The sequence below is a fragment of the Drosophila hydei genome, unplaced genomic scaffold (assembly GCF_003285905.1).
Source record: "Drosophila hydei strain 15085-1641.00,03,60 unplaced genomic scaffold, DhydRS2 tig00008121-arrow-pilon, whole genome shotgun sequence".
NCBI lineage: Eukaryota > Metazoa > Arthropoda > Insecta > Diptera > Drosophilidae > Drosophila > Drosophila hydei.
The window spans coordinates 1,328,828-1,356,206 of NW_022045832.1; the positions used below are offsets into that span (position 1 = coordinate 1,328,828).

Below are 27,379 nucleotides of genomic sequence, written 5' to 3' on the forward strand. Positions count from 1 at the left end.
TTGGAAAATATTCTCATTGGCTTAATTTCGATTTAAGTTATGAGTTATTAAATATATATATATATATATATACATACACAATGTATGTATATTGCTGCTTACAAGTCTAGATAAGTATATAAGCCTACGAATTAAGACATATATATTTGTTTAAATTATGTATAGACATATATATATATATATATATATATATATATATATGTATTCATGCATAGGTGTGTATGTGAAAGAAATATGTATCGAAAATGTTGTCTTGATACTGAGCACACAGATTGTGGTTTTTAAGTAATCTTTGAATAGTTATTTATGAGGTATTCATACAGCTAACTAAGCACTGCTTTAGATTTGTATTCTCTTTTTTTCTTTTATGATAGCTGCGGCACTGTTAAGTTGAAGAAGCTACAATTGAAATACAGTATTTCATAGATCAGCTGTCTACTTAGGACTATTGTTATTGTAGTTGTTTGATTGATAGCGTTAAGTAGTGCTTACTAATGGGCCAATAGAAAATTGTTTAACTAAACTACAAGCTAGTCATAGGCATTACGGATTGGCTCAGTGCTTTGCATCCTTTAGGGCCTGCTCCTCGCGATCGGCATCGATCAGCGACTGTTTGCGCTTATTATATTGACCGGACTCTACCTGCTGCTTGGCATCGATGAGCGAATGCTTGCGTTTGTACTTTTCCATCTCAGAGTCGGAGTCATCGTCGTCGTGATGATGTAGGCAGGGGAAGTCGAACATGCGTTCGCCCTTGCCAAACACCTCACCCTCCTCAATAGTAGTGGGCAGGCTCCTGTCGAATCGAAAATATTCACGAATTTAGCGGTTTGTTACGAAAGAACAAAGTTCACACACTTACCGATTGAGAGTCTCTGGCAGAAGCAGGCATACAAAGGAGCCAGCAAAGAAGAGCACGCCCAATATGATCGAGGGTGCTGCCTTAAAGAACGTGCCCAGCCATAGGATGTAGGGCGCCAAGAAGGAAGCCGCAAAGCCGGCCACATGCACCGCAGCCACTCCCTGACCGCGCACACACGTGGGTATCAGTTCTGTCGCATACTGTGATCCCGACTCATACGAAATGGCTACGCCGAAACGCGCTGCGATTGTCAAACAGGCCAACAGAATGGCATTGTGATTGTGTTGCTGATAGGCAATAGCGATGCCAGCGGCAGCCGTGAACAAGCCACCGACCAGCAGCGAGCCCGATGCCATGCCTTTGCGTCCAATACGATCCTGCAGCAAGACCAGCAAAATACTTGAGGGTAGCACCGCCAGAGCGCTTAGCGAAAACATTATGAAGGGCGAGATGCCCATTCCTTCCACATTACGCGACACGGCATCGTAGCATAATGTAATAACCATTCTGCAATACGTTGCGTATAAGTAATATATCGTATGAGTGATATGGTATTACTTACGATTTGAAGAATAGAATCAACGTGTTCTTGCGCATGCGTGGCGTCCTAAACATGTCCAACAGCGTCGCATGCTTCTTGTCATCGCCGCCCTGCATCTCGCGGGTCATTTGACAGTGGCGTCTAAATTCATCGAATTCCGCCTGTGTCACGTGGCGGCCATTGAATCTGGCAACGCGCTTTAGCCGCACTATGGCCCCATCGATGTCATTGCGCGTCACAAGCCACTGAGCGCTCTCCTGCACCACAAAATAGTATAGCACCACCAGCAGTATGGGCAGCGATGTGCACGCCAAGTAGATCTGCCAGTGCCCGGCCAAAACAGCCAGCCAAGGCGTAAACACCAGGCCCAGGCAGTAGAAAAGACCCACAGCCATATTCAGACCCAATGTGCGCATGCTGGGCCGTATATATTCGAGAACTGTACAATAAGAAAAAGATGATGATTATAATTTATTTTAGTCATTGTTAGGCATAGACTTACCGATGATATACATGAGATAAAAGTTGGTATCGGCCGCCAGACCCGATATGAAACGGCAGAGCGTAAATGTGGCCACGCTCTTGGTGAAGATGGTAGAGAAATCGCCAGCGAAGCCGCAGAAATTCGACAATATCAATGCTGGCACACGTCCAATTTTATCAGACAACAGGCCGTAGAACAGCGTGCCGACAACAGACCCAATGAAGAACAACGATTGTCCGATGCGCGCCTTATACGCTGAGTCACAGACCCAGTTCAGCTGTTGATTGATTGGAAAATAGAAAATAAATAAATAAAAACACGTTAAGCTTATACACATTTCTACAAACAATGAAAATAAGTATGGCCATGATTGTGAAATACTCTTAAAGTTACTGACTCTTAAAACACATTTCAAATATTTTTGAAAATATATATATTGAACTATAGGAAGTCGATCTAACTAAGCTATTGATATGGGTAAACGAACTTTCGGTCAAGCGAGGCTTGTGATAAGACATGAATTTCAATTTAACTGATAAATATCTAAAGTCTAAAAGATATAGTGTATACTGTGCTCAAAATTTAACAACTAAATTACTGTTGGCCTCCTCTATCTAATTCCTACTTATTTTATTCTCATACTATCAGTTTCTTATACAAGCCCAAAATGTTTGCAGGTTCGACTCACCTCGGTATTCATGCTTCTATAGCCAAAGTCATAGTTGTATATCCATTTCTCGCATTTCTCCGAGCTGACAGTGACATTGCCGCCGTCGATGTCGGCGAGGCGAGTGCACGAAGGACTCTCGAATTTGGAATAGATGTCGGCGATTTCCTTATATGTCATGTTAACTAGCTTTTCATGATAGCACCAATGATCCGGCACGAAACTAATCACAGTTTGTGTGAAATAATGCTGCAATGAATAATCGTCACATTTCAGTTAGCCATCAGGTAATAAATAAGCTGTGAATCGTACATACCATCGATACGATGATGTTGATAAAGCCAAAGAGTGCGAGTATCATAAACTGATAGCGATTGAAGTCGCCGCATTTGGCAAGAATTTGATCAAAATCCATTGTGACCTTTGCTGAGCTCTTCTATTGGATGTATTTGAGGTTTGTACTCTAGGGGGTATCTTGTTGCGTTCGCTTCAAATGGCCAGCTTCAAATATAGGGTATCACAGTTTGTTCTGTCTGTGCATGTATGTGTGTGTACGTTTATTTGTGTCTGTTGTATGTGTGTGTGTGTGTCGATGTGTGTGTTATTATCGAAAAAATAAATGTCTACGCATTTAGTTCACATTTGTTTAGTCTGTAAAAAAAAAACAAAGTTAAAATCTCATTAAATAATCAAATATTTTTTTAGCTACAAAGTCAATGAATAATTAACAGCGATTATAAATATAATTAATCAGATGTAAGGCAGCAAGAAACCAGATATAAAAACTCAGCCGCTGGGCACTTTAATTAAAAATGCAAATATTTTGTGAAGGAGAAAGTCGACGGAGATAAACTCGAACGACTTTCTCAAACAAGTAATTGCAGCCTTCATTTATTTCTTTATTTTATTTTATTTTTGACCAAGTTATTTATTGAAATAAATACGAGACATTTCCCAAATAAAAGCAAAATAAATTTCAATCCCAATTTCTAGGGTTTGCTCATGCTAAGCACTCCATCGACATATTTTTAGTAATTTTTGGAAGCAAACCCAGATAAACAGCAGTCGCTGAGTAACAAGGTCAGATGTTTTATCGTGCCACGGAACTGTGGAACGAGATATATGCCTCTTATCAGTGGCATGGCATATATATTAACAATCGTTCAGATACAACTTTGCTATGTAGGGTTAGCCGCCTGCCAACAGCCACCAGCCGCCAGCTGCCGACTGACTATTGCTAATTGCCAACAACCGAATGCTGACTAACACACGCACACAGGCATAGCCCTGTTGATTACTGCGCTGAAAAGCCCGTCAATGGTTGTCAAGCAGTTCCAAGTAATCGACTTCTCGTTGAGCGTAGCACGTGTAGCTGCCCAAGCCCAGTCGAGTAAAGCACATTTTGGCGTTGCTATCTGTACATACGAATGCCATAAATTACAATAATAATTCAGAGCGCACTCCTGTTCTGCGATTTTATTTCAAAATTGACTGATTTGATTTGAGCTGGTTTTGTCTGTATATATATTCTTGTTTTCTGAACTCCACTTTGAATATTTTTACACATTTATAACTGGTTTCACAGCAATTGCAAAACAACTTGAGTACGATGTTTTAAAGACAAAAACTCGTACCACTTTAAAGACTTGTTCAAGGTCCTTAAAATATGGTTTTTGTACAAATAGTAAACTCTTTTGAACACAATTCACATACAAATGGCAGGTAAATTAAATGAAAACTTGTAAAGTAAGTATATTTTTCCTAGTTTGTTATCTTACCTGATTTGCAGCTTTCGATAACTTGTAAAGTATATCTTATTAAATCCACCTTAATTTTTCTATACACACATGAAAGCAAGAAAACAAAATTTGTTTACGAACAGAAATACAAAACGGAGAACAGGTGCGTATACACAATTTTCTTTGAAGCACAAACAAATAATTTGTTGTTTTTCAGAAACAAAGTTCTATTTCGCGACAGCCTTAATTAGTATAGAAATGCTTATGTATATACAATGTATATATATGTATTCGTATATAATTGACGATCTTTCCTATGCATATATGCAAAAAGTTCAACGGCTCCAACTGTCACACACGTCACGACCGATGAAAGCAGTAAACGTAATTTGAATTTTCTTATTTTGTATTTTGTATTTTAGTTATTTTGCTTTATTTATATCTTTTCGAGTTTCTTCTTCTTCTTGTTTGGTTTTTGATTTTTGTAATATTCGGCAGCTGATGTTTGGGGTCTGTGTTCTGGCGAACGGCCCGTTTAGCGCGCACTTGTAACGTGCCCCACGAGTATCTCTAGCGATGTGTATCCACGAAGTGTCTTTTGCGTACTGAGCTAACCGACGCACCAGTTTGTTTATTAAAAACGAGAAACAGCTGTTCGACTGAGCGTTAGCGCCAGCGGCGCAGTCAACGCTAGCGCCGCGCTTAATAAAATCAAATCAACAGGCTTACCAGCGACAGAGTTTTGATTTAATTTGTGACTCTGCTCGGAGGGAGGGGCGACTGTACACCAAACAGTCAACCAAACTAGTTTTCACACCAGCTAACAAAAACAGGTCAGGAGCTGCCAAAAAAAATAACCGCTTAACGCATGGCAGACAGACTCAAGTCGGGCTGTTGACTTTTACGAGCGTCCATGCGGCGTATACGCGATTAATGGATTCGATACGATTTCATTTGATTTACATGCTCATATGGGCCTTGTGACCGCGTACCTGCAAATATAACAAATTGCCACGCTAATTTCTATGCTAAATACTTCATTTCTGTGCTGTCTAAAATGTATATACTTCACTACGATTTAACCACAGCTTTGCCTTCCACTTTCGATCGACAGCTTTATGACTGTTCACTTCACAATCTTCACACTAGACTCAAACAAACACACACACCCTCATAAGCTATAAAATATGTATTTTTCGTTAGCTTTATATCACAATGGGGGAACTACTAGAGGCTCCAAAAGATGATTCATGCATTAAGGAGCTGCTTGCTAATTGCTCATTTATCAAAACTCAAATTTGATTATATAATGTGTTTTCATATATCAAAGTTATGGAAGTAATTTAAATTATTTTTTTAAGTTATAAATTTATGAACTTTCATAAAATTTGTGTTTAATGCCAACCTGTGAGCTGAAAATGTAACTAATAAAACAATTTTCGATAATCAGACAAATTTCTTCTTTTTTTTTGCAAAGTTAAATGATCTAAATACAAAAATCTATTCATTCCATCATCAAGTTAAATATTAAATTGAATAAATTGAATCACTTTTCTTTTGAACAGTCAAAAAGAGTATTGCTTACAAACAATTCCTAGAACAGAATTGTTTAAGATATATACAAAATATTCCGGTTTCCATAACAAGTAAAAACAATATAGTAGCAAGTGCCCGACGATATATATTACAAGCTCTCTAGACATTTGTCTGTGTTGACTTTTGGAGCACCTCGTTACCCCCTCTTATTGTAATGTGAGCAGCTTCGATCACTTTAGTATACAATTAATAGAAGCGAAAAGAGTAAAATACTATTCAATGCAAACTTCATCAAGTATCTTACTAATTTAAGCTTACAGATCGCGCTTTAACAGATCGATAGACATTTATAGACATATCGATAGAAATACTGATAGATAAATTAATTAATGATCTAGAGCCAGATTGATTGATGGTTAGTCAAGAATATACATACTTATAAGGTCGTTTACATGCATTTTAACAAAAGAAATATACTTCGAAACGGCAATAGGTTCAGAGGCAATCTTATGCGACGATTTACTCCTTAACATCCATCAGCTTTAAAAACATTTAAATTCAAATGCAGGCAGTCAGCATTTAAAGCTCCACGCTAAGTAGATTCTCCAATATTTCGCAGTATATTACTGGTAATACTAGGCAATTCAGACTTTAGTCAGACTGAAAAGGAATGAACGTTGAAAGCCACAATAAATATTGTGTGTTGCCAGTGCTATCTTTTGAGAGCCAAAATCAAAGCCCATGGCTAATGCTTTAATGTGTAATTATAGATTAATAAACGATTTTAGGCGACAGCAAGAACAAATGTGATTAGATAGGCATTGGCACCTAAGCAGTGTAAAAGCCGTTGAAGTACTAATGGATTTAGTGTTTAAAACTATTGTGTTGTGTGTGCGAAGTGTGCGCCATATCGCAGACATATGATCTTATCGCATTTTCCGCTTAACAGACGATCGTCACATGTGCCTGGGATCAACTGTACCAAGTGCGTGAGGCGACACGAGTAGTGTCGAACTCGGACAGAGCGAAAGATACGATACTGCGCATCCAAATATTTACATGAATGAGTTTTCCTTTGTTCGTTGTCCGTTGGCAACGCAACAAAGAACAAAGGAAAGCACACCGTATAAGAGTCAGCGTATAATATCAAGAAATCCCCTCAAGGCAAAAATGAAACTCTTATATCAATTGTCCAAACAAATACTGAGCCCAATTAACAAGCGAAGCTATCACGAATACGCTCTGTTGCCGAGTCTTTAAAAAGCTAACCTGAGATGATTACGATATAATTTGAATTGAAGTTTGCCTGATTTCATGTTATATATAACTATACAACTACACATACATATGTAAATATATAGGAAATTGTTGTTCAGGAACTATAATAGCAATTGAAACATCTGGCTTTACAGTTGCCAATGCTAACTTTAACACCTAGTTGTCGATAAAAATTATAAAAAATAAAAAAATAATCATTAACAAATAAGGGAGAAGCTTAACCAACAGCTAAAAATATTATCAATGCGGACTCGGGCAAATAAAGTTGGCCTACAATTGTTAAGGCAACTTTCGTTTCATTTATTTGGATACCAAAAATATGCAAATAAGGATAAGGAAAAATTAACAATTTCCCAGATATGAGCCACGCGTCAACCAGCATCTGATTCTTATCATTCGCATTTGTTTGCAGCATTCTCATTGCTGCAAATATTTGGAAAACAAACAGTTCTATTTACGCAGCCAAAACAATTGAATTGCCAAAATGTTGCGCCGCGAGTCGAGCACCAGCAAACTGAAATCAAGTTTCTTTTGTTGTTCGAACTAATATTTAATATGTGAGTTATAATTATTTTATTTTTAATTTAAATATTTATTTTTATATAAATCACATTTCGTAGACACAAAACGGAGTCGTATAATTTTAAACTTTTCATATGAATCGGGTTTTTTTTAGTAGCTTTGCTTCGCACTTATTTGTGAAAAATTTTATTATGTTACAAATTAGTTACTCAAATTGAACTTACTAATTATGAAATTTTTACGATGTTTTGCGCCGAAATCAGTTCAAATTTTTTTATTTCGCTGGAGACGCGTAACAAACGCGTGTGACTATTACGAGTCCGATCATTTGGAATATCCCAAACGTAATAAATGCTGCAGCAAATCTTCCACACTCACTCACACACACACACGCGCCGTCCTGCACTGTACAAACTTAAATGCATTCGCATTCAGTCGATGCACTCTTCCGCTCGATCTGCATCTGCTGCTGCTCGCGTGACAATTGAATTCGCTTTGACATCAAGTTCAACAAATGGCTTCAGTTTTAAATGAGTTGCGTGCCAGTTTCTTTAAATTGCCCCTGGCTGTATCTGGTTATGTGTGTGTGTGAGTCAGAGAGAGGGCGAGAGAGAGATAGGGAGAGAAAGAGAGAGAGAGAGAAGTTGTTCTTACAACTGCTTTATATATTATATAAGCACACTAGAAATGCATATATAAACATAAAGAACAGAGATGCAAACAGATAAACTTGTACACTCTGACATAGCTTGTGGTTACCCTTATGCTTATATGTGAGTGCATGTGTGTATGTGTGTGTGTGTGTGTGTGTGTTCTTGTGGTAACATGGCGTCATAATGTCTTTAATATGCTCACTGCAGTTAATTGTGAAATAAAAGACATATTTATAAACATATTCATAAAGAATTGCAGCTGACAGTTACCCCTGGCAAGAGCTTTAGAGAAATGTGTGTTTTGCATATATATACATATATATATATATATATATATATATATATATATATATATATATATATATAACATCTTTGCATACAGTACATAATTGAAGAAATGCTCAAATGCCCACTCAACTATGAAATTTCCATTCTATTAATATTCAATTGTTCTTAATAGCAAAAGTTTGTTTGCTTCTTATGAATATTTAAATTAAGAACTGTTCATACGTTTCCATATAAATAGTTGTACCACACACTTGCCGTCAATTGATGTGAGACATTAGCAATTCAATGACAATAAAAGTTATGTTTGTTATAATGAACATTTTCTGATGTCCGATGGCTGTTGGCTGAAGTCTCTCATAATGCAATTTACATGTCAAGCATTTGACAATAGAAAATATTATATTTAAATGCATGGCTGAGATTAGTTTATTTTAGCACTGACTCCTATTATAAATCTAAATAAAAATTTAGCGGTAATCAAAGTCTATTCCGTAATTAGGCCTGTAGGCTAAATCAAAAAGTAAAACACACTTGAAAACTGTATTGCTTATTATCCGATTATCAATTACTCAATTACAATCAAATGTTTTAATAACGAGCCAAATGTTGGCTCAATTAACTATTGCAAATAGCTATGAAGCCTACCAGCCAGAGGGAGAGATACTAATCTACCTTAAACACATAACTAGCTAAACCAATTACACTCAAGTGATCTCATCAGCCATGTGAAACAAATTGGATAAACTTCGGGTGAAATAAGTCAATTAAGAAAAACATATGAAAATCTTGATATAAGTTTATGTTTATAGGCTGACAATAATTAATAATTGCCAGAGCTATTTGGAGATAAGATATAAGCATTTGGAGTGCCGGAACCAGTACGGATTAGCCATATAAATAAAAATGTAGGCAATCTAAGGGCACCTAGAAAGCAACAATAGATCTGGGTGATAAGATGCCGCCGGACGTGCTTACAACGTAGTTTCTGGTCCAGCCACAGAGCCAGCACAATGTATGAAGCTCGCTGCGAGCTTTACCTACACCGAAGCAGACTGGTTAGCGCCGGTTGTAACCAATTACCAGATTCTGCTTGGCCATACACCTGCTAGACGCAAAGTCAGTCAAAGAGTAAGACAGAAAGAGAGAGAGAGAGAGAGATATCATAGTTTTTGCTGATAATAGCTTTATATGCAATTAAAGCTGTACCCCAACCAGAATTTACTTGAATGCGATAAACACTATGCTTCACAGAAATGTCAGTGGTACGCTAAGTTTCAGCATAATTGAAACGAACTAAATATGTGACTGGAATATTTAGCAATTGTTATTTATGCTTATATATAAATATCTATTTATTTTGCCGTTACTCAGCTAATGCCCTCTAGAACAATGAAAGGCAATAAGAGCTGAAAAACGTGCCGTTTGAAGCTGTTCTTGAAATGGAAATTGTAGATGCACAAACCTTGGACTCATGGAACAATGTTGATCCAACTGATAGCCAGATAGCTGGAAATAGTTTTTTTTTAATTCTTTATTTCAATTATTGGCGTTATTTAACACTTTTATTAATTTTTTTTGTTTTATTTTTCTCATTACGTTTTTTTATTGATTCTGAAAAGTACGAATATAAATTTATTTATATTTTTCAATAAATTAATAGCACCAAAACAGTCCCAAAAGAAAGCAAAACATTACGCGGACCGTTGTTGATATCAAAATAAATCAATTGAATGTCGAGAGACTTTGGGCACGCGTCTACGAAATGATCTCATATTTGATTATGTTGTGCCAGCATAAATGTTTCGGAATATTCCATGGAATCATGAAACCGTGACGTAAACAAACTTACGCGCGCTGGGTGTGGTCCACAAAAACGTGGTAAGAAAATAAAATGAAAAAAATAAATAAATACAAAATCAGCAATTAATTGAAGCCGAAACAAAACACAGGGCAGTGCTGAACGAGCTGAGCTCTGCTCTGGATGTCAAGTAGTTAGAAATAGCAATTGAACCGCTTGCGTTGAGTTACGGTCAGCAAAAAACTAGACAAATCAGACTCTAAATGATCCTCACGAAGCTTTCAACTGCACGCCAAGCGACTACAGTAAAAACAACAACAAGAAATCCCAAACAGCTGATAGACTAGTAAGACAAAAGCGTAGACAACAGCGATGGCGCGAATTACGACGACGTTCCCCAATCAAAACAGCTGTACAAACGACCTCCATACTATAACCAGTACCTATACTTTCACCCAGTACGCAGCAGCAATCTACACACGCACACACACACAACTACAACGTCACCGACATTGTCGGCACACGTCGCGATTGCGCAAAGATAAGCGCCTGGCAAACACGCTGGACAAGCGTCTATAATATATGCATATAGAGCTTTGAGCAGCGGCATGAGAGTTCTAGCCAGCTATGACCAGGCACATATCGTACAGGCCACAATTAATGTCTGGCCCTCAATCAAGTAGTGAGGCAAAAACTAAAAGGCTACACGGCTATATACGCCGCAAACCACTTAAACGCTTGGCAACTGCTACTGCTCAGATATATAAAAATATAATTTTTCACTCTATAGTATACACTCAATAGGTACTCTATATATAAATTATATGTTTTCCAGTCCTGTGGTGACTGAAAGTTAGGTTGAGAGGCGACTGTGCCTCTTATTGCTGGCCTCGGGCTCAGACAATGAAATAAGCCATTTAACGAGCAAATGACGGAGTGAATATTTATTTAAGCGGTTTACTGGAAGAACGCTTTTTAACCCTGCTTTTAATTGTTCTTTTTTGAATAATCGAAACAGTTAATTTTATTGGTTTTTCTTATTATATTCACTATTTTTAGTTTTACTTATATGACACCAATTTTTAGCATGTCCTATCAGTACGAGTTAAAACACGAGACTGATCTATATTTTTACAAATCATAGCCTCACCGGCGTAAGTAGAGTTGCCCTTGCCAGGGCTGTTCCTTAACTTGTCTAGCACCCGATAATAAGTGTTGAATAATACCTTACATTAAGTGTTATAAGCTAACTAAGTGTTATAAGTTAACTACCCCCCCCTCAAGTGTAAGGTCGTCCTCGACCGACCCAATTCCAGCGACGACTCCTCGCAAGTGCTTCGCGGACTTCTTTGCGTCGATGATCCACCAAAGAGTGAAGCCAATGCAGATTAAAGCACAGCATATGGCTCCTCTTTCGGAGTGCCGTACAACGACACATCATCAAAGTGCACCATTTCGGTTCCTTGGTCGCATATTAGCAGCGGTGACCAGCGAGTCGGTGCAGGTGTTCTCGAATGAAATCCGCAAGTCGTTCTCATTCACATTCAATACGGAGCAGTATGAGCAGCGTACTGATTCTTCGCTATCGCCGTTCAGCAGGCGCTTACTAAGCTTGCTCTTGCGCCTACGTATGTGGCGTCTGTTGAAGCTGTTGGTGCACGACGTGGACGTGGGCCTTGGCATCGGATGATGCATACCAAAGTTGTGCAGCTGCAGCGACTTGAGTGTGGCTGGCGCCGTCGATGACTGGCCGTGCACGTGCCCGTGATGGCCGTGATGACTGTGTCCCACCACTCCAGCGATGCTATGAGCCGTTACTGGACGAGTGATGTGTGTAGTCTGTCGGCGCGCTCAGCTGGCGATTGAATTCGGCCTTGCGGCGCGTCAAGTCCGTCAGGCAGTATTTGTTCAGATGGCCGTTGCTGGAGACAGGGCTCTTGGGCGATGATGCCAGATGCTGCGTATAGGCCGAAGGAGTTGCTGCTCACGCTTAGCTTATTGCCGGCGTTGTGCAGCAGATTGTTACAGTTCTTGCCGCTGATCTTGGCCGACTTTTGCCCGTCGTCGGTATCGTGTTGCTGCTGCTGCTAGCCGCCCTGTACTCCTTGTCGTCGCTCTCGCTGCGCACCGATGCTCGATACGCAGGAAATGTCTTCGTCTTGCTCTTCAGAGAGCCGTTCAGCAGTAGCTGCTGTTGCCGTGCGGCAACTGCCGACAATGCCGGCAGCTGCAGTTGACGTGACGCCGCTGCCGATGAGGATGAGGATGAGCCGGCAGCCGTGGCAGGTGTCGACAGAGATGGGCAGCGGTTGGAGCAACCTGTGGCTGTGAAACTTCTTGAATTAATGCAGTTGGCGGTGTTTTGGGGATTTCTTGACTTGGTTCTAGTATGGATGAAGAGTCGCTTGGCTCTGCCGCCGCGAAGAGTTCGTTAGTTGTTGCTGGCTGATGAGCTTCTACTGTTGGTGGTGGTGCCGTGAACAAGGGGGTTTCCTCAACGATTCCGCTTGTAGATTTGCATGCTGTGGTTCTGGCTTAGCATCCAACTATGGGGCGAATAGAGCTGTTGCTGGTTCTTGTGGACGACAGGATAAATCGTAATTTTTCTGCAGGCTTTTTTAATTTTTGGGAATTTGGTTATAAAATGTATAGTGTTGATGGATTCCTCTAGCCAAATTGATTTTAAATCTGAGGAGTCCAAAATGTTTGGGCTAACAATGAGCCTTCGCGAGAGTAATAGCAAGCATTAAACTTTGCAACTCCATCGTCCGCATTCTGTTTCTGGACAGTGTTTCAGTGTTTCAAATAAATAAATCAATAAAATCAATTTGTGAGTTTTGGCTATCCCGAGAACTCCACTGACAGCAAATGTTAACTGGTTAAGTTGGTCTTGAACCTCAGTGTTTACTTCTATCCGTCTACTGTTGGCATTCATTAGTCGCATTTCAGTGGACCTAGTCTGCTCTAAATCACCAGCATCGGGTGTACCCGCCACCAAAATGTTTTATAAAAACTATGCCAAGTGGCTAAAGGTAAATAGAAAACTATATCTAACTTATTCGAAATTGCCTAGCGGCTTAAAAAAAAGGTGTAATAAAAAAAAACAAGGGAGTCATCTTAGGTTGTCCTTGTGGACCACCCTTCCTTTAATGAGGACCTCGGTCCCCAGGTCTGCTTCCACGGCCTTCTCGACACATAAAGGTGTGAGTTTGTTTCCGAGCCGTCGGTTGGACTTGACCAAAACCTTGTCACCAACATCGAAGACTCTATTCTGCCGCTTTGCGTTCTCCCTAGCTCTGAGCGTCGTCTGAGCGTTTCTGATCTTTTCTTCTATCTTCTCTTGTGGCTCATCAGAGTGCGCCTGAACCACATCAACTGGTCTCTGGTCGATGACCGAATGGATCGACTTATTGTATTCGGTTGTGGCCAGTAAAATGACTTCTACGGTGTCATTTATGCCTTTGTCGATCTTTAGGCATCTGGCTAGCTCTAACAGAGTGCTGTGAAAGCGCTCAACCTGTCCATTCGATATGCTATGCAATGGTGGTGCATTTGAAATGCTGACCCCATAGTTGTTTGTGAGCATAGTCATGATGGTCTCTGAATTCAATGACGGTTCATTGTCACAGTAAATGGATCTGGCTTTTGGAAAAAAATTCATAAGTTGCATTACGGCTGGCTTCAGATCCACAATGGTTCTTGAAGCGACCGGTTGGACGATAGCAAACTTAGAGAACTTGTCGATGCAAGTGAGAAAGTATTTCTTGTCAGTGGAGAAAATGTCTATGTGTAACATCTCTCCTACATGTGAGGGGATCGGTGTCTCTCCAAGCTCTTGTTTTTTGGGGTGTCTATCATACTTAGCCCTAGCACATGTTTTGCAGTTTTGTACTATTTCCTTGGCAATTTTTGCCATCCGTGGAAAGTAGTACTCCGAGAGTACCTGCTTAACATTTTCCTGTGCAGACCTATGGGCCCTATTATGCTCGACTGTGAGGATTTCCCTTCCTTCTCCAACCGCAAATATGTCCACTACGCGATTTTTGCAATGCCAGAACTTTGTGGCTGGGTATCTTCGCACCAATGCATCTTGTATCATTGCAAGCGTGTGTAAATTACAGTGGAGAGCATTTACGCATTTGGGTGAGACTACATCTTCGAGCTCGTCTAGCAGCGATTCGACGCATGTATAGCTGATCAAGTAGCGTTTCTTATTTCCAAAAAGAATAAAACTTCGTTTTAAGGGGAAACGCGCCTCTTCTAGCACTATCTGGTTTTGAAAACAGTTCAAGGGTTTGTCTGTCGTCTCAATGGTGTTGGTGAGAGATACCTCACTGTGGATCGTTGCAGCGCAGGACTCAATTTCTTGCTCATTTATAGCGTTGAGCTGCTGTCTTGACAAGGCATCCGCAACCAGATTGTCCTTGCCAGGTTTATAGAAGATACGTGCATTAGACTCGTCAATGCGCGCTTTCCACCTTTTGATTTTCGCATTTGGATTAGATTCCGAAACTGCGAAGGTCAAGGGTTGATGGTCAGTGAAGATATTAATGTCTTTCACCCCATACAAATAGTGCCTTAATTTGGCAAGTGACCATACAATGGCCAATAACTCTCTCTCATTGGTTGCATAGTTAACCTCACTGTCCTTCAATGTTCTTGAAATCATTGTTATAGGACGACCCTCTTGAGACAAAACTGCACCTATGCCGTGAGCCGAAGCATCGGTCGTTAGATCGAATGGCTTCTTAAAATCGGGGTACCTGAGCATTACATTCTCGGATGACAAAATATCGCGCAACTTCTGAAATGCCCTCTGCTGCACTTCAGAGAATTGAACCTTTATATTTCTGGACCTATGCTTACTGACTGTTCCATTTTCACCCTTCAGGATATTCGAGATGGGTCTTGCTATTGCGGCGAAGTCCCTAATGAAACATCTGTAATAACTTGCGAGGCCTAGAAATGATCTAACCTCGAACAGCGTTTTTGGTTCTGGATACTCCTGTATTGCCCTAACCTTTTCAGGATCCGTCGTGGTGCCAGTGCTGGTGACTACGAAACCAAGAAAGTTCACGCTTTTCTTAAAAAAACGTGACTTTTCGACGGAGACCCTCATGTTTGCTTCGTGTAAGCTTTTCAGGACCCAATCCACGTGTTTAATGTGGGATTCCTCATCTTCTGAAAAGATGATTACGTCATCGACATAAACATAGCAAAATTTGCCAATCTGCTCTCGCAGTATGTCGTCGATGGTTCTTTGAAAGATGCTTGCTGCATTCTTTAATCCAAAGGGGAGTCTTTTGAACTCGTATTTCCCCCCGTTCACAGAGAAAGAGGTTTTTTCACGGTCGCGTTCAGCGAGTATGATCTGGTGATAACCAGACTTGAGGTCTAATGTTGAAAAGAATTTGGCTCTCCCCAAATTCCCCAATATCATTGATATATTTGGCATAGGGTATTTGTCCGGCACGGTTTTTTCGTTAAGTTTACGAAAGTCCATTACCAACCTCATTTTCCTATTGCCCGCTTCATCAGTGCCCTTCTTGTCTACTACCCATATTGGGTTATTGTAGGGAGAGACGGACTTTTGAATTATATCATTCTTTAGTAGATCTTTGATTTCTTTATTAACGAAATCAGCCGCTCCCATTGGATATGGGTAAAGCTTGGCATAGATCGGTTGCTCGTCTGTAGTCCTAATGGTAGCCACGACTGATGTGTTATACGGCAACGCCTCGTCTGGGTCTGCAAAGGCCTTTTGTCTGGTCTTCAGCATTTTCAAAAAAGAACTTCTAACTAATGGGGATGCGTCTGCACAGTCTACATTTGTGAAATTTACATTTTTGCATTTGTGGAAGGTGATTGGTTCGACCTCCGTGCCCCACTTAAGTTGTCCTGAAGCTAAACAAAGCGAAGCAGATGCCTGCTTTAGCAGGTCAAGGCCTATAATCCCATCAAAGGTTGATAAGTCCGGCAGAATAAAAAAAGTTGCTTTTAACCCAAACATTGAAACAAAGCATTTGTGTGTAATTTGTGTCTCGCCGTGAATGGAGTGAATTTTGAAGGGGGACTCTACCGAGCGGACGCCTTTCAACCCTTTATGTGGCCGAATGAAATTCTTGGCCGCGCCCGTGTCTATGAGGAATTGCATGTGAGTCCCTCCTACTCTTCGTCTGATGACGGGTAGAAGGGATTTACTCCTAAAAAATTAAGGGCATCAGAGTTATAACTAGTAACGTTATTGATTTGTGCCGCTGCGCTGGAGGCAGCATCAGCACACACCTCTGCCCCCTGTCCCGCGCCTTGCGTGACGTGATTCAACCTTTGCTGCTTTCTCAGACCGCCTGTGCGGTCAGATGCGGGGTGCTTCTTGTTCGCGTAAGCAAGGGCCTGAGTGGGCTGCATTACCCTTGAAAAGGAAGGATCGACCTCCATGGGCACTGGTGCGCCATTATTGTTGTGCTGCCTGGTGCTTCGTGGGTCAGTCCGAAATGGGGCCCTGTTTTGCTTGCTAAAGTGCGGATTCTTTGTACCGCTAGCTTGTCTTTCGGCTTGATGCGAATACCTCTCATATTGGTGACCCTGCGCTTTTGCATGCGGCTTGCGCTCTTTGTCTTCAAGACTTTTTGCAAAATTAGCCGCGAATGAGTACCTTTCGTGATTCGACTCGACCTCTTGCGCGAGAGCTAGCGCTGAAGGCAGATCTCTGGGCTTTGCTGCAAAGAGCACATCTGTTAGACTGCGCTTGAGACCCGATATGAACACACGCAACGCATCGTCGCGGAATTTTTCACATAGGCCCTTTGCTAAAGCCGGCTCATATGACATATTAACTTTGTTTGTGAGAAGAGCGAGTTTCTTCTCTACTTCATCATAATATTGAAGCAGGGACAGGCCACCTTGCCTCAAGGTACTTAATTCTTGTTCAATGACATGAATTGGTCTCTTATCACTGTATGTGAAATCTAGGCGATTTATTATCGCATCAAAATTCAGCACAGTACCAAATGAGGCTAGCACCGCGTCTGCGGGGCCCCTAATCTTGCTTCTTATGATGATGACGGCCTGATAATGACGAGAACTGCCATTATACGGTCTGAAGATCTCGTAAGTGGCTAATGCTGCCTGCCTCCAAGATACATACGATTCCTGTACCCCTGCAAACTCAGGTAAGCATTTGACGGCATCTAGTGGCTCGTCACAGTGAATATCGTTCCTAATTCCTATAGCAGCATACGCTACTACTTGTGGGGCGGCAACGTTTGCTACCGCTATTTGTTCAGCTAACTCATTAATTCGTTGAGTTAATACATGTTCCCTCTGCTGGTTTACAGCGGCCTGTTCGGCTAAAGCTTTGCTAGTAGCCGTCCTTATTATTTCCGTAAGCTGATCTGCATCCATTCTACCTGATGGTGGGGGAACTACACAGTCGGAATCTGAGTCGCTAGACTGCCTGCGAGGGTTTCTATATTGGTTGAACCGAGACATGCGCAGGTCAGTGGTCGCGAAAAATAAAACGGGCCGTCAGAAGATGGGTCGAATTACGTCACAGCTCTGAACTACGAGAACTGCATGCACAACTTCAGACACACAGAAAGTAACACAATGTAATTTTATTGACGATCTGAATGATCAATTGCTGCCACTAAAATTCCCAAAGTAGTCACTCTCACTTGGTTCTGATCATTAATTTTTTTTTTTTTTTTTTTTTTTTTACATGCAATTGCAATATAAAATACTCGCTAGTCCTAGGTATTTTTTTATAAAATAAATTTTAACACTTTTTGTGTTTGAAGAAAAATTTTGGCTAGAGTATCCACTTACAAGATTCAACTAACACAAAACAAAAAAAAAAAATCCCTTTATAAGATCTGTCAATTGCAGCTCCCGCGCTGCTGTCTTAATTGTTGTTGGTTGTGGAGTCCGACCACTAGTTGGGCGCCAATTATATGATTTCCAGTCCTGTGGTGACTGAAAGTTAGGTTGAGAGGCGACTGTGCCTCTTATTGCTGGCCTCGGGCTCAGACAATGAAATAAGCCATTTAACGAGCAAATGACGGAGTGAATATTTATTTAAGCGGTTTACTGGAAGAACGCTTTTTAACCCTGCTTTTAATTGTTCTTTTTTGAATAATCGAAACAGTTAATTTTATTGGTTTTTCTTATTATATTCACTATTTTTAGTTTTACTTATATGACACCAATTTTTAGCATGTCCTATCAGTACGAGTTAAAACACGAGACTGATCTATATTTTTACAAATCATAGCCTCACCGGCGTAAGTAGAGTTGCCCTTGCCAGGGCTGTTCCTTAACTTGTCTAGCACCCGATAATAAGTGTTGAATAATACCTTACATTAAGTGTTATAAGCTAACTAAGTGTTATAAGTTAACTTATATATATATATATATATATATATATATATACATGTCGCAAGCGACGCACATAACTTTTGTTCTTATTTTCATTTAAAATAAGTCAAAAACGTGACAAAAATATTTTTTTGTTGCTAAATTTATTTATGTTCTTATCTCCCGCTCTCTGTCTCTCCCGTTGGCTTTTTTGTTTAGAAATTAAAATTAATTGGTTAGTTTTTGTAACTTATTTTTTTTCCTTTTGATCTTTGAAATATTTATATACAGAAAGCAAACCTGTTGCTAAAGATAAGAGTTTGTTTTGCAGTCTTCTCTCAATCTACTCGCTCAGCAAACCAGTCAACAGCATACGAATAAAGCATGTTATTAAGCATCGTTTGTTATGATTGTGCATAGTAGATTAGTTCCAAGAAATCAGATAACAACAATAAGTGCCATTCGCTTGCAACAACAACATCTCGTTAGCCAACAGCAAAAATCTTCTTTTTTATCTGTGAACCCATTACCATAGAGTAGACGGGGTATGGAGGACACTTGTCTAACCTTATAAAGTTTCTAGGTGTCATACCTCACATCAACCGCCTAGTTTGTGTAGCCATTGCCCGCTTGAATGCATAAATAGTTTTCGACATTCACATAAAATTGGAAGCATATCTTATCTTATAAATTCTAAAAGATAATAAAAAACGAATTTATATAGCCCATAACACTTGCGCCTTTTTTAATAATCTCTAAGCCAATACTAAAACTTTTCACAACTAAGTTTCGTGCAGTGTATTTGCATATATATATCATTAGTATAGCTACGAAGTATTTTCTAGTCAGGCACACCCCGCAGACAGTACTGTCTGACTTGCTGTTGTGTACTCCGTAAATAATTAATTGTATTGAATAAACTTTAAATGTGGTTTACCTAGAAGTACGCTAACATTTACAGTAGACACTTCACAACACTTTTACTTATTCATGACTGTCTAAATTAATTTATGAAACTGTCTAATTCAATGGATAAGGTTGATTACGAAAACCAACAAGTCAACAACGACGCTAGGTAAATCAAAATGCTTAAGGATATCAAATAGTATAACATAGAAAATCAATTCTATCCTATAATGTTATTAATATATAATTATTAATTAATATTAGTTAAATTAAATAATATATTACATGAAAATATAAATTTTTAGTGAAATATTTTTTTTAGTTCAACGCAAGATGTAACTTTTGTAAGACATACATTTTTTTGATATACCCAAAAGGCATATTGGGACTTATACATATTTATATATATCAATATTGCAAATTTTCACCCACTTAACACGTGGGAAGTATAAAAATTTGTTAGCATTTCGAAAATTAAAAGCAAATTCACGATTTTCCTAGTCAACCAGACTGCTAACACTACTTGAATTGTGTATATCTGATTAATATTGTATATAGGTTTATAGCATATGCTCCCAAAGAAAACACATGTCCACAAATGATTTATTAATTGAATCGGAGCACTATACTATATAGCAGAAAATGGAATCATGGACGTAAAAATCAATTTTTAACTGAACATTTTGTAAGAGATATTTTTAAGAATCTTGGTGTTCAGGCTAATAATAATATGAACTAATATAGAATACATTTACTCAGCAATACCGATTTTAACTAAAGTGAATCACATTCTATATGTCAGCATTCCTAAGCAAGCAAAAGGAACCTCAATTCCCGCAGGAATTCATAAGCTTCGGAGTGCCGCATATGTCGCTCTCTAATTATTTTCGATAGATCGAATCATTAAACATTATCATCACACCACAAAGTCACAAAATCATTTAGTAACTCTACAAAGTACTAAGAAAGTAGCAGGTACTTGGGATACTTCTGTTTTCACTCCAAAAGTAACAGTGCCATTCAAATGTTTACGCTCGCTACATAAAATTTGCAAAAGTATGTTATGATGTTGATATCGTTGTTTGCTTCCTCTGTGCCCGTTTTAACGATGTCGCTACCACCATAGAATAATAAAATATTTCAATGCGGGCACCAATAGGGCACCAATAAATAAAAAATAGAATTTGAATGCCAGAGTCAGTGACAAGTGAGGTGTCTAAGGAAATAACAAACATTTGGCTGTAGATCAATTAGCAACAACATTTTTAAAAGTCTATTTAAATATATATGTACATTTCGATATATAAACATTTATATATATGTATGTATGTATGTATATATGTGTCTACGGTTCACTTATGTGTGTGCTTTTTGTTTATTTTTAAAAGGCACACTTACACGCCTAAATAGTGCCAAAACATACACACACATACACACGCACCCATACATTTGCATTTGTGTTGGAGCAGTTGCCACAGTGGGTTGCATAAATTTGTTAATTGCTATTTTTATATGCGACACTTGGCGACTGAAATCGATTCGAATATTGAACAAAACTTTCCGCTCGTCTGCGAGAAACTTGGTATGACGCCGCCCGCCGCTGCATTTCAATTGTCGTCAATTAATTGTTCTCATAACACCACGCATACATAGACACTTATGCCTGCCTGTGAGTGAGTGTGTTGGGTATGTATATTAAATGTTGCACTCTGGCGTTTGTTATTGTCTTATTGATTTTAATAAACAAACTATTTATAAAACCGAGCACAATGCATTTGAACTTTTGATCGTCCTTAAATTTACAATTTACAATTTACCATTTTCAATTTATCTATTTCTATTTTGTCCATTACACAGTCGCGCATACAAACTATTCACTATTTACCGTTAAGTCCTCTGAGTGCGCCTAACCATGCGCAGACTGCTCCCGTTTGTTATTTTGTGTGCTTCTGTTTCGTGGTCGTCTGCTGCGCGAGCGCCTTCGTATGACTGTTCATCGCTGATGCTACTGCTCCTCAGGTATTCCGAATATCGGCCATGACTTTGAGAGCCGAAACAACCACAGCAACAATGAAACTATTGAGGAACAGATGAGCAAGAGCACAAATGCAATGCACAATTATCCATTGGTCGACTAGTCGTTGCTCTCTATTCCATAAAAAGGCAGCCAGAATATATCGCTTAATTCAAAGAATTTCACAGTCAGCCTGTTCGAACTAAAGTACTTCCAATAAATATATTATAACACAATATAAATTGTTATGTGGCTTGTCTAATTATACTCGATACCTTAAAAAGGGTATATAAAACGAGACGAATGCATTTTCTCTCCTCTTCTGCTGTTTTGGTGCGCATCCCCTTTTCAACGGCACGTTGCGTTTGCAATGTTTTTCGTCTCTACCATTGCCATTGCCATCAGCTGTTGACGGGTCGTTTTGTTTTGCTTTGCGTTGGTTTGCTTTGCTTTGCTTTGTGCTGTTTTTTTTATGCGTTGTACATACCGTAAGCAGAAAGTGCTGTACTCAGCCACTAGTTCGAACCAGTTCAATGCGCACAGCGCACACACAACCTCCACCAAATATGCAATAAGTGCACTTAAAAGGCATATTTCATAATCTTTATGATTGCGCCTTGTTAGAAAACATTAGTTAACACGTAAGTCGGGCACATTGCCAGCAATTAGTAGGGTAAATGACAAACAAATGACAGAATTGTTAACAATGTTCTTCCTTATCCCTTGCCCTGCCGCCAGTAGCAGAATTCGCATATTGCATTATTATCACTAACGGAAACTTTTTGTAGTTGTGACTACATTGTAGGCAGATAAAAGACACCTTGATTGCTAGATACAGCTGTAGAATCGCCGATGAACCTAAATATATTTTTGAACTCACTCCACGCTCTTAAAAACTAAAGCTACAACGCAATAATCTGATGCTGGTAAATTTGTTAGTAAACAATAGACAAGGAAATTGAGCAAGAGATTTGAACACAAACAATTGTATTTTCCAAGCAACCCCCTTGATGCATAGAAATGAATAGATAAATAAGAAAAACCCTTGCAAACAAAGCGCTCAACATTGAGTCCCTCTTAATACACTCATTGAATCAGTAAAGAGCTCGGAACCAGTTGAAAGTGCAATTCCAATTGGTTCACATATATATTTCTAACATCCCAAAAAAAATGTATACAAATATATAGATTCAAAATTTGTTTTGATTTTGGCGCTGAAATTTGCATTTGCATCATTCACTCGAATTAAGAGAAACGCTAATTAAAATGCCGACGACCTTCGCAAATGATTTTCGTGAATTGGAAACGGGCGGATTTGTATTTTCATAGGATTTAACATCTTAACAACCACAGGAATTTTTTGCTTACTCATTTGTTTTTAATCAATTTAAAACTTTTATTTTCATTTTTGATTTTCCCAATTTAAATTATAATTTAAATTATAAATACTTTTTGCCTAACATAAATAATGCTTATACCACTCTGAAATAGTGGAGAGAGTACTGATCCCATGAATATATATTTTCATATATGATCATGATGATTTTAAACAATTTTCACATAGACATATGTATGTCAATTTGTAACCCTATCGAAATCGATTAGATCTTACCCCAATATACACCAGAGAAATGTTTTTCATTTTTATATATGGTGAATAAAATCTCATTAACATTAATCTATGATAGTATATACAATTGTGCTTATAATTATATAAACTATATATTATATACATATACGTATATATGTCAAAACTTGGTTTATATTTATGCTAATTTTAATCTGACTCAAGCTAACTAAATAAAACAACAGTAATATGGATAACTTGGAAAGACGCATTAAGCTGAATGTAAATCTTTTTGATTGGAAATTTCCATTGACAAAGATGAAAAACATAAAAGTGAAAAAAAAATACAAAATTACAAACTCTAAAAAGCTACCAAAATTATATTTTTATATCTATATATTTTTCCGTAATTTTTAAAAATAAACCCAGTTCGCAGCATTTCAAAAACTACTTTAACATATAAACTACTTTTTAACACATATACATATATACACTTTTAATTTGTTAATGCTTCCGTTATAATGACTATCATTATCATTATGGCTATAAAAATTATGACGCACAGTTACAATCAAGTGAATCGTAAGCACGACCCTTGGTTCCTCTTTAGCTGACTTAGTCATTAAATCAACTCCGTTTGTTATAATAAATAAACACACATATATCAGTAACTCAGCAAACCTTTAAACCACATTTGTTCAAGTCATGTTCAACCTGGAGCGTTTTCTGCAACGAACTATAAATCTGAAAATGAACCTTGAGCAACATTTTCAAAACTAATCACTTGCAGACAAGCTAGCAACGCAGCGAAACATCAATGGGAATGGCACCCCCCAGGGAGGGGAGGGGAACGAAAGTCATTCCCGTCATGTAAATGAAATTGGCGTCGCTAGTGACGGTGTTTGGGACGTTGGATATCTATTTATATAGCAGCCAAGGACAACTATCGTACGTATGACATTGCAAGAGCGAAGACATTGCGTTAAATTATAAAAACGCAAATCGCGTGTGCCTGCCTGGCTATACCAAATGCCCAAAAGAGTAAATAAACGATGGGGGTATATTGTTTATATGGTAAGATATGGAACAGGCAGAGGAGAGGATACTTGGTGAGGATTTAGAACAGAATTTATATAGTCATATTCCTTGGGGAGATGTATGTGTGTGTATGTATATGTATATATATATGTATATGTATATGTAAATGTACAAAATAAACCTTAAATGCTCCCTTCTTATGAATTACAGGGTAACTTTTGGTCCAGCTTCACCAAGCGTACCCTACTTTGCTTCATTAAAAACATATCGAAGGCATTTACTCTAAGATATACAGACGAGGAAAACTCGAATATTTGGGGTTTAAGCGTTACAGGGTATCTGCCAATCCCGTCTCTACGGAGCACATTTCTTTCGATACCGAAAGCATATTCATGCCTACATCCACGCCTACACTAATTGTATATATGTCTATATATATATATGTAATTTTCTTATGGGATATTGCAGCATGTTTTCGATTGAAACATCCGTTCAGTGAGTCAGCATATTTTTTGATGTTCCTTAATGCAAAAGCAACAGAAACTTTTTTATTTATGCTTTGTTTGGCTTTACAGAATGTTGTTGTTGCTGTGCTGTTGCTTGGCTTCTTGATGTTTTGTATGTGTTCCTTTTTTTGGGGCAACTAATTTTGGTATTTAACTTGATGTTTGCTTTGCTAGCGTCCAATGATTATGCCGAATTTATGCGAAAATTTTATTAATTTGTTTGCTCGGGCGATTGATTGAAACGCGAAATACGCAAAACAAATAATGTTCTGAAGCATATTTGTAATAAATTAGTTTATTTGACGATCATCAACAGTAAAAAAACAGAAGAAATGAAAATATTGCGCATACGCAGCGTGTGCTATATAAAAGGATGATAAACTTCAGATATATAAAGAAGAAGCAGAAGATATTTATGATGCTTAAAATATATTAATTAATAGGTAAAGCACGCACTGACAGATTTATTAATTCAGTTTGCACTGATCTTTTATATCCATTGCTTAGAGCCTAAATAAAAATTAAAAAAAATTTTAATTGTAATATAATTAATTAGATTTATTAGGCCACAGAGAAAATGTTAATTAAATTAGCTAAGCATGCGCAGGGCTGCTGATGTCACACTTGTATATCCCATAGCAAAACTAACTATGCTGCCAAGGCTTTAATGATGCCATCAATCAAAGGAGAATAAAAGCAACAGCTGCTTTACAGACTGGCAAAAAAGAAAACTGATTAATGTCTATGGTAATCGCAGTACCCAAAAATGTACAATAACTGCACATATATATATATATATATAATATTATCAAGCTGATAACTTCCGGTTCATTATGAACCACTGTACTGGAATAGCAACAGCCAAGCTTATCGTGGCAGCTGCCCTTTGTTTGCACTGTAATTTGAGTGGCAAAGTCAATGGGGGAAAGGTTCTGGACATTTGAGCATATGCCCAACGGTCGATTAAGTACAGAAACACGGCAAAGTCAAAACGTCGACAGTAGGTAAACAAGTTGAAATGACATTAACGAAATGTTTAATTGCACCCGTATTATTTGGTAACGTATAATTACAGCAATCCCAGCTATATATTTGTAAATCAATCAAATTGCTCACAATTAATGATCAACAGAAAAAGCTAACGAACTGAAACAATTGCAACACTTAATGCGCTAAATATATGTTAATTGAAGCCGAAGAGCAAGAAGTGTGGCATATATTAGAGAGTTGTGTATAGTTAACTGAAAAGCTTTCTTTACATTTGCTTGCACTTATATTTATATAAATATATCTAATATATATATAAATATATCTATATATATACGATTCTAGCCACAAGTCAACAGCACAAAGCACAAAGAAGTTCAATTATTGACTTTAAAGCTTATGAGAACTGCGACTGTTGAGCGAATATCAAACAAAGAGACGCCAAGGCGGCGGAATGCAATTGCCAAGGCGCCCAAGTCATTCACACACACACTCACACACACATACAGAGAGTGTAGTGAAATTTGAAATTGTTCCTTGAGTGTTAGCCGGCAACTAAAATCAATAGTCGATGCGGATCGCAAAAGGTCATTTGGATATGCATGCGAGCTGGCTAAAGGCGCTTTGATTGTGAAATATTAAACCTGTACACAGGTATTTTTATTACGATTCTAATTAGGACATACTTGTGATTTCCGCCGCAGCAGCATTCAGCTCAATGGGACTGGCGCCGGGTTGCCAGGACAACACACTTCCGTGCTTAGGGCAATGCACGCAGCAACTTCATGGGCAATGGACTCGAATCGAAGCGGCGACGTAGTTCAGTTAGGGCGGCTAGCGCAGCCAGCAGCATTTTAGCGCGTTCGCGTACAACTTTGTTGTTTAGACGATGACAGCGTAACGTAAATGAAGCCCGTCGAATTTCGTTTCACATACACAAAGTGCCCTACGAACCAGGCAGCGCAACCGACGTACGCACTGTGGCTAACAAAATAAACGAATGAATGTGATTATTGCTGTGCACCCTGGCTGAATAGCTACGTCGCCAGCGACGCCATCGCCATCGCCATTGCCATGTGCGCTTGTTGGCAACGCAATCAGCTGCGCTCCCAACTGCAGAGCGCAAGTTTTCCCACGTGACGTCATCGTTTGTCGCATGCGCAGCAAACGCGAGCGCAACACAACAAATCATTCAACCAACAAATTTCCGCCATTCGGCCAACTTGGCCCATGCTCTCCCAAGCTGCGAGAATGTGAATATATGTTGCTCCCAGCCGTCTAGCTTGTTGCGTTACGGGAAGCCACGGACCAGCTGCAGGGGGCGACGTTTCGGGGTTGCTGCCAGCGCTACAGCATACAGCAAATGTGTGGCCTATGCGACTGTGCAGGAGCTTGGAAGAAATTAATTCCTACATAAATATGCAGACAGACGGATATCGACTCTGCTGTTGCTCCTTTTACTTTATGGGCAGGAGCCATGCCTGCTATAACCTGTTACATATCTTTCAGCAAAACGTATATACCCTAAACTCGATGTTTTTTAATACGTATATATATACTATAATTAGATTTATTTCAATGAATTTATATATTTATTTTTTTTATATTTTCCTTCTTGCTAAGTTTTGTTATTATTGT

The 27,379-nt window shown here is 38.8% G+C and overlaps 1 protein-coding gene across 5 annotated transcripts; it reads right to left on the reverse strand.

The window, feature by feature from the left end:
* Positions 1-218: 218 nt before the first annotated feature.
* On the reverse strand, positions 219-26,726 carry LOC111604238 (organic cation transporter protein). 5 transcript variants are annotated; one of them, XM_023322219.2, is made up of 7 exons: positions 26,428-26,726; positions 2,871-3,205; positions 2,576-2,803; positions 1,906-2,164; positions 1,425-1,842; positions 863-1,369; positions 219-796 (listed from the first exon to the last, which is right to left on the reverse strand). In XM_023322219.2, exons 2-7 carry the CDS (start codon positions 2,967-2,969, stop codon positions 556-558), a joined length of 1,752 nt encoding a protein of 583 aa, XP_023177987.1. In that variant the 5' UTR covers positions 2,970-3,205; positions 26,428-26,726; the 3' UTR covers positions 219-555. The 5 variants fall into 5 exon arrangements, with proteins under 5 accessions (XP_023177987.1, XP_023177984.1, XP_023177988.1 ...); XM_023322216.2 differs by lacking the exon at positions 26,428-26,726 and adding an exon at positions 21,515-21,804; XM_023322220.2 differs by lacking the exon at positions 26,428-26,726 and adding an exon at positions 10,033-10,126.
* Between the last annotated feature and the right edge of the window lie 653 nt (positions 26,727-27,379).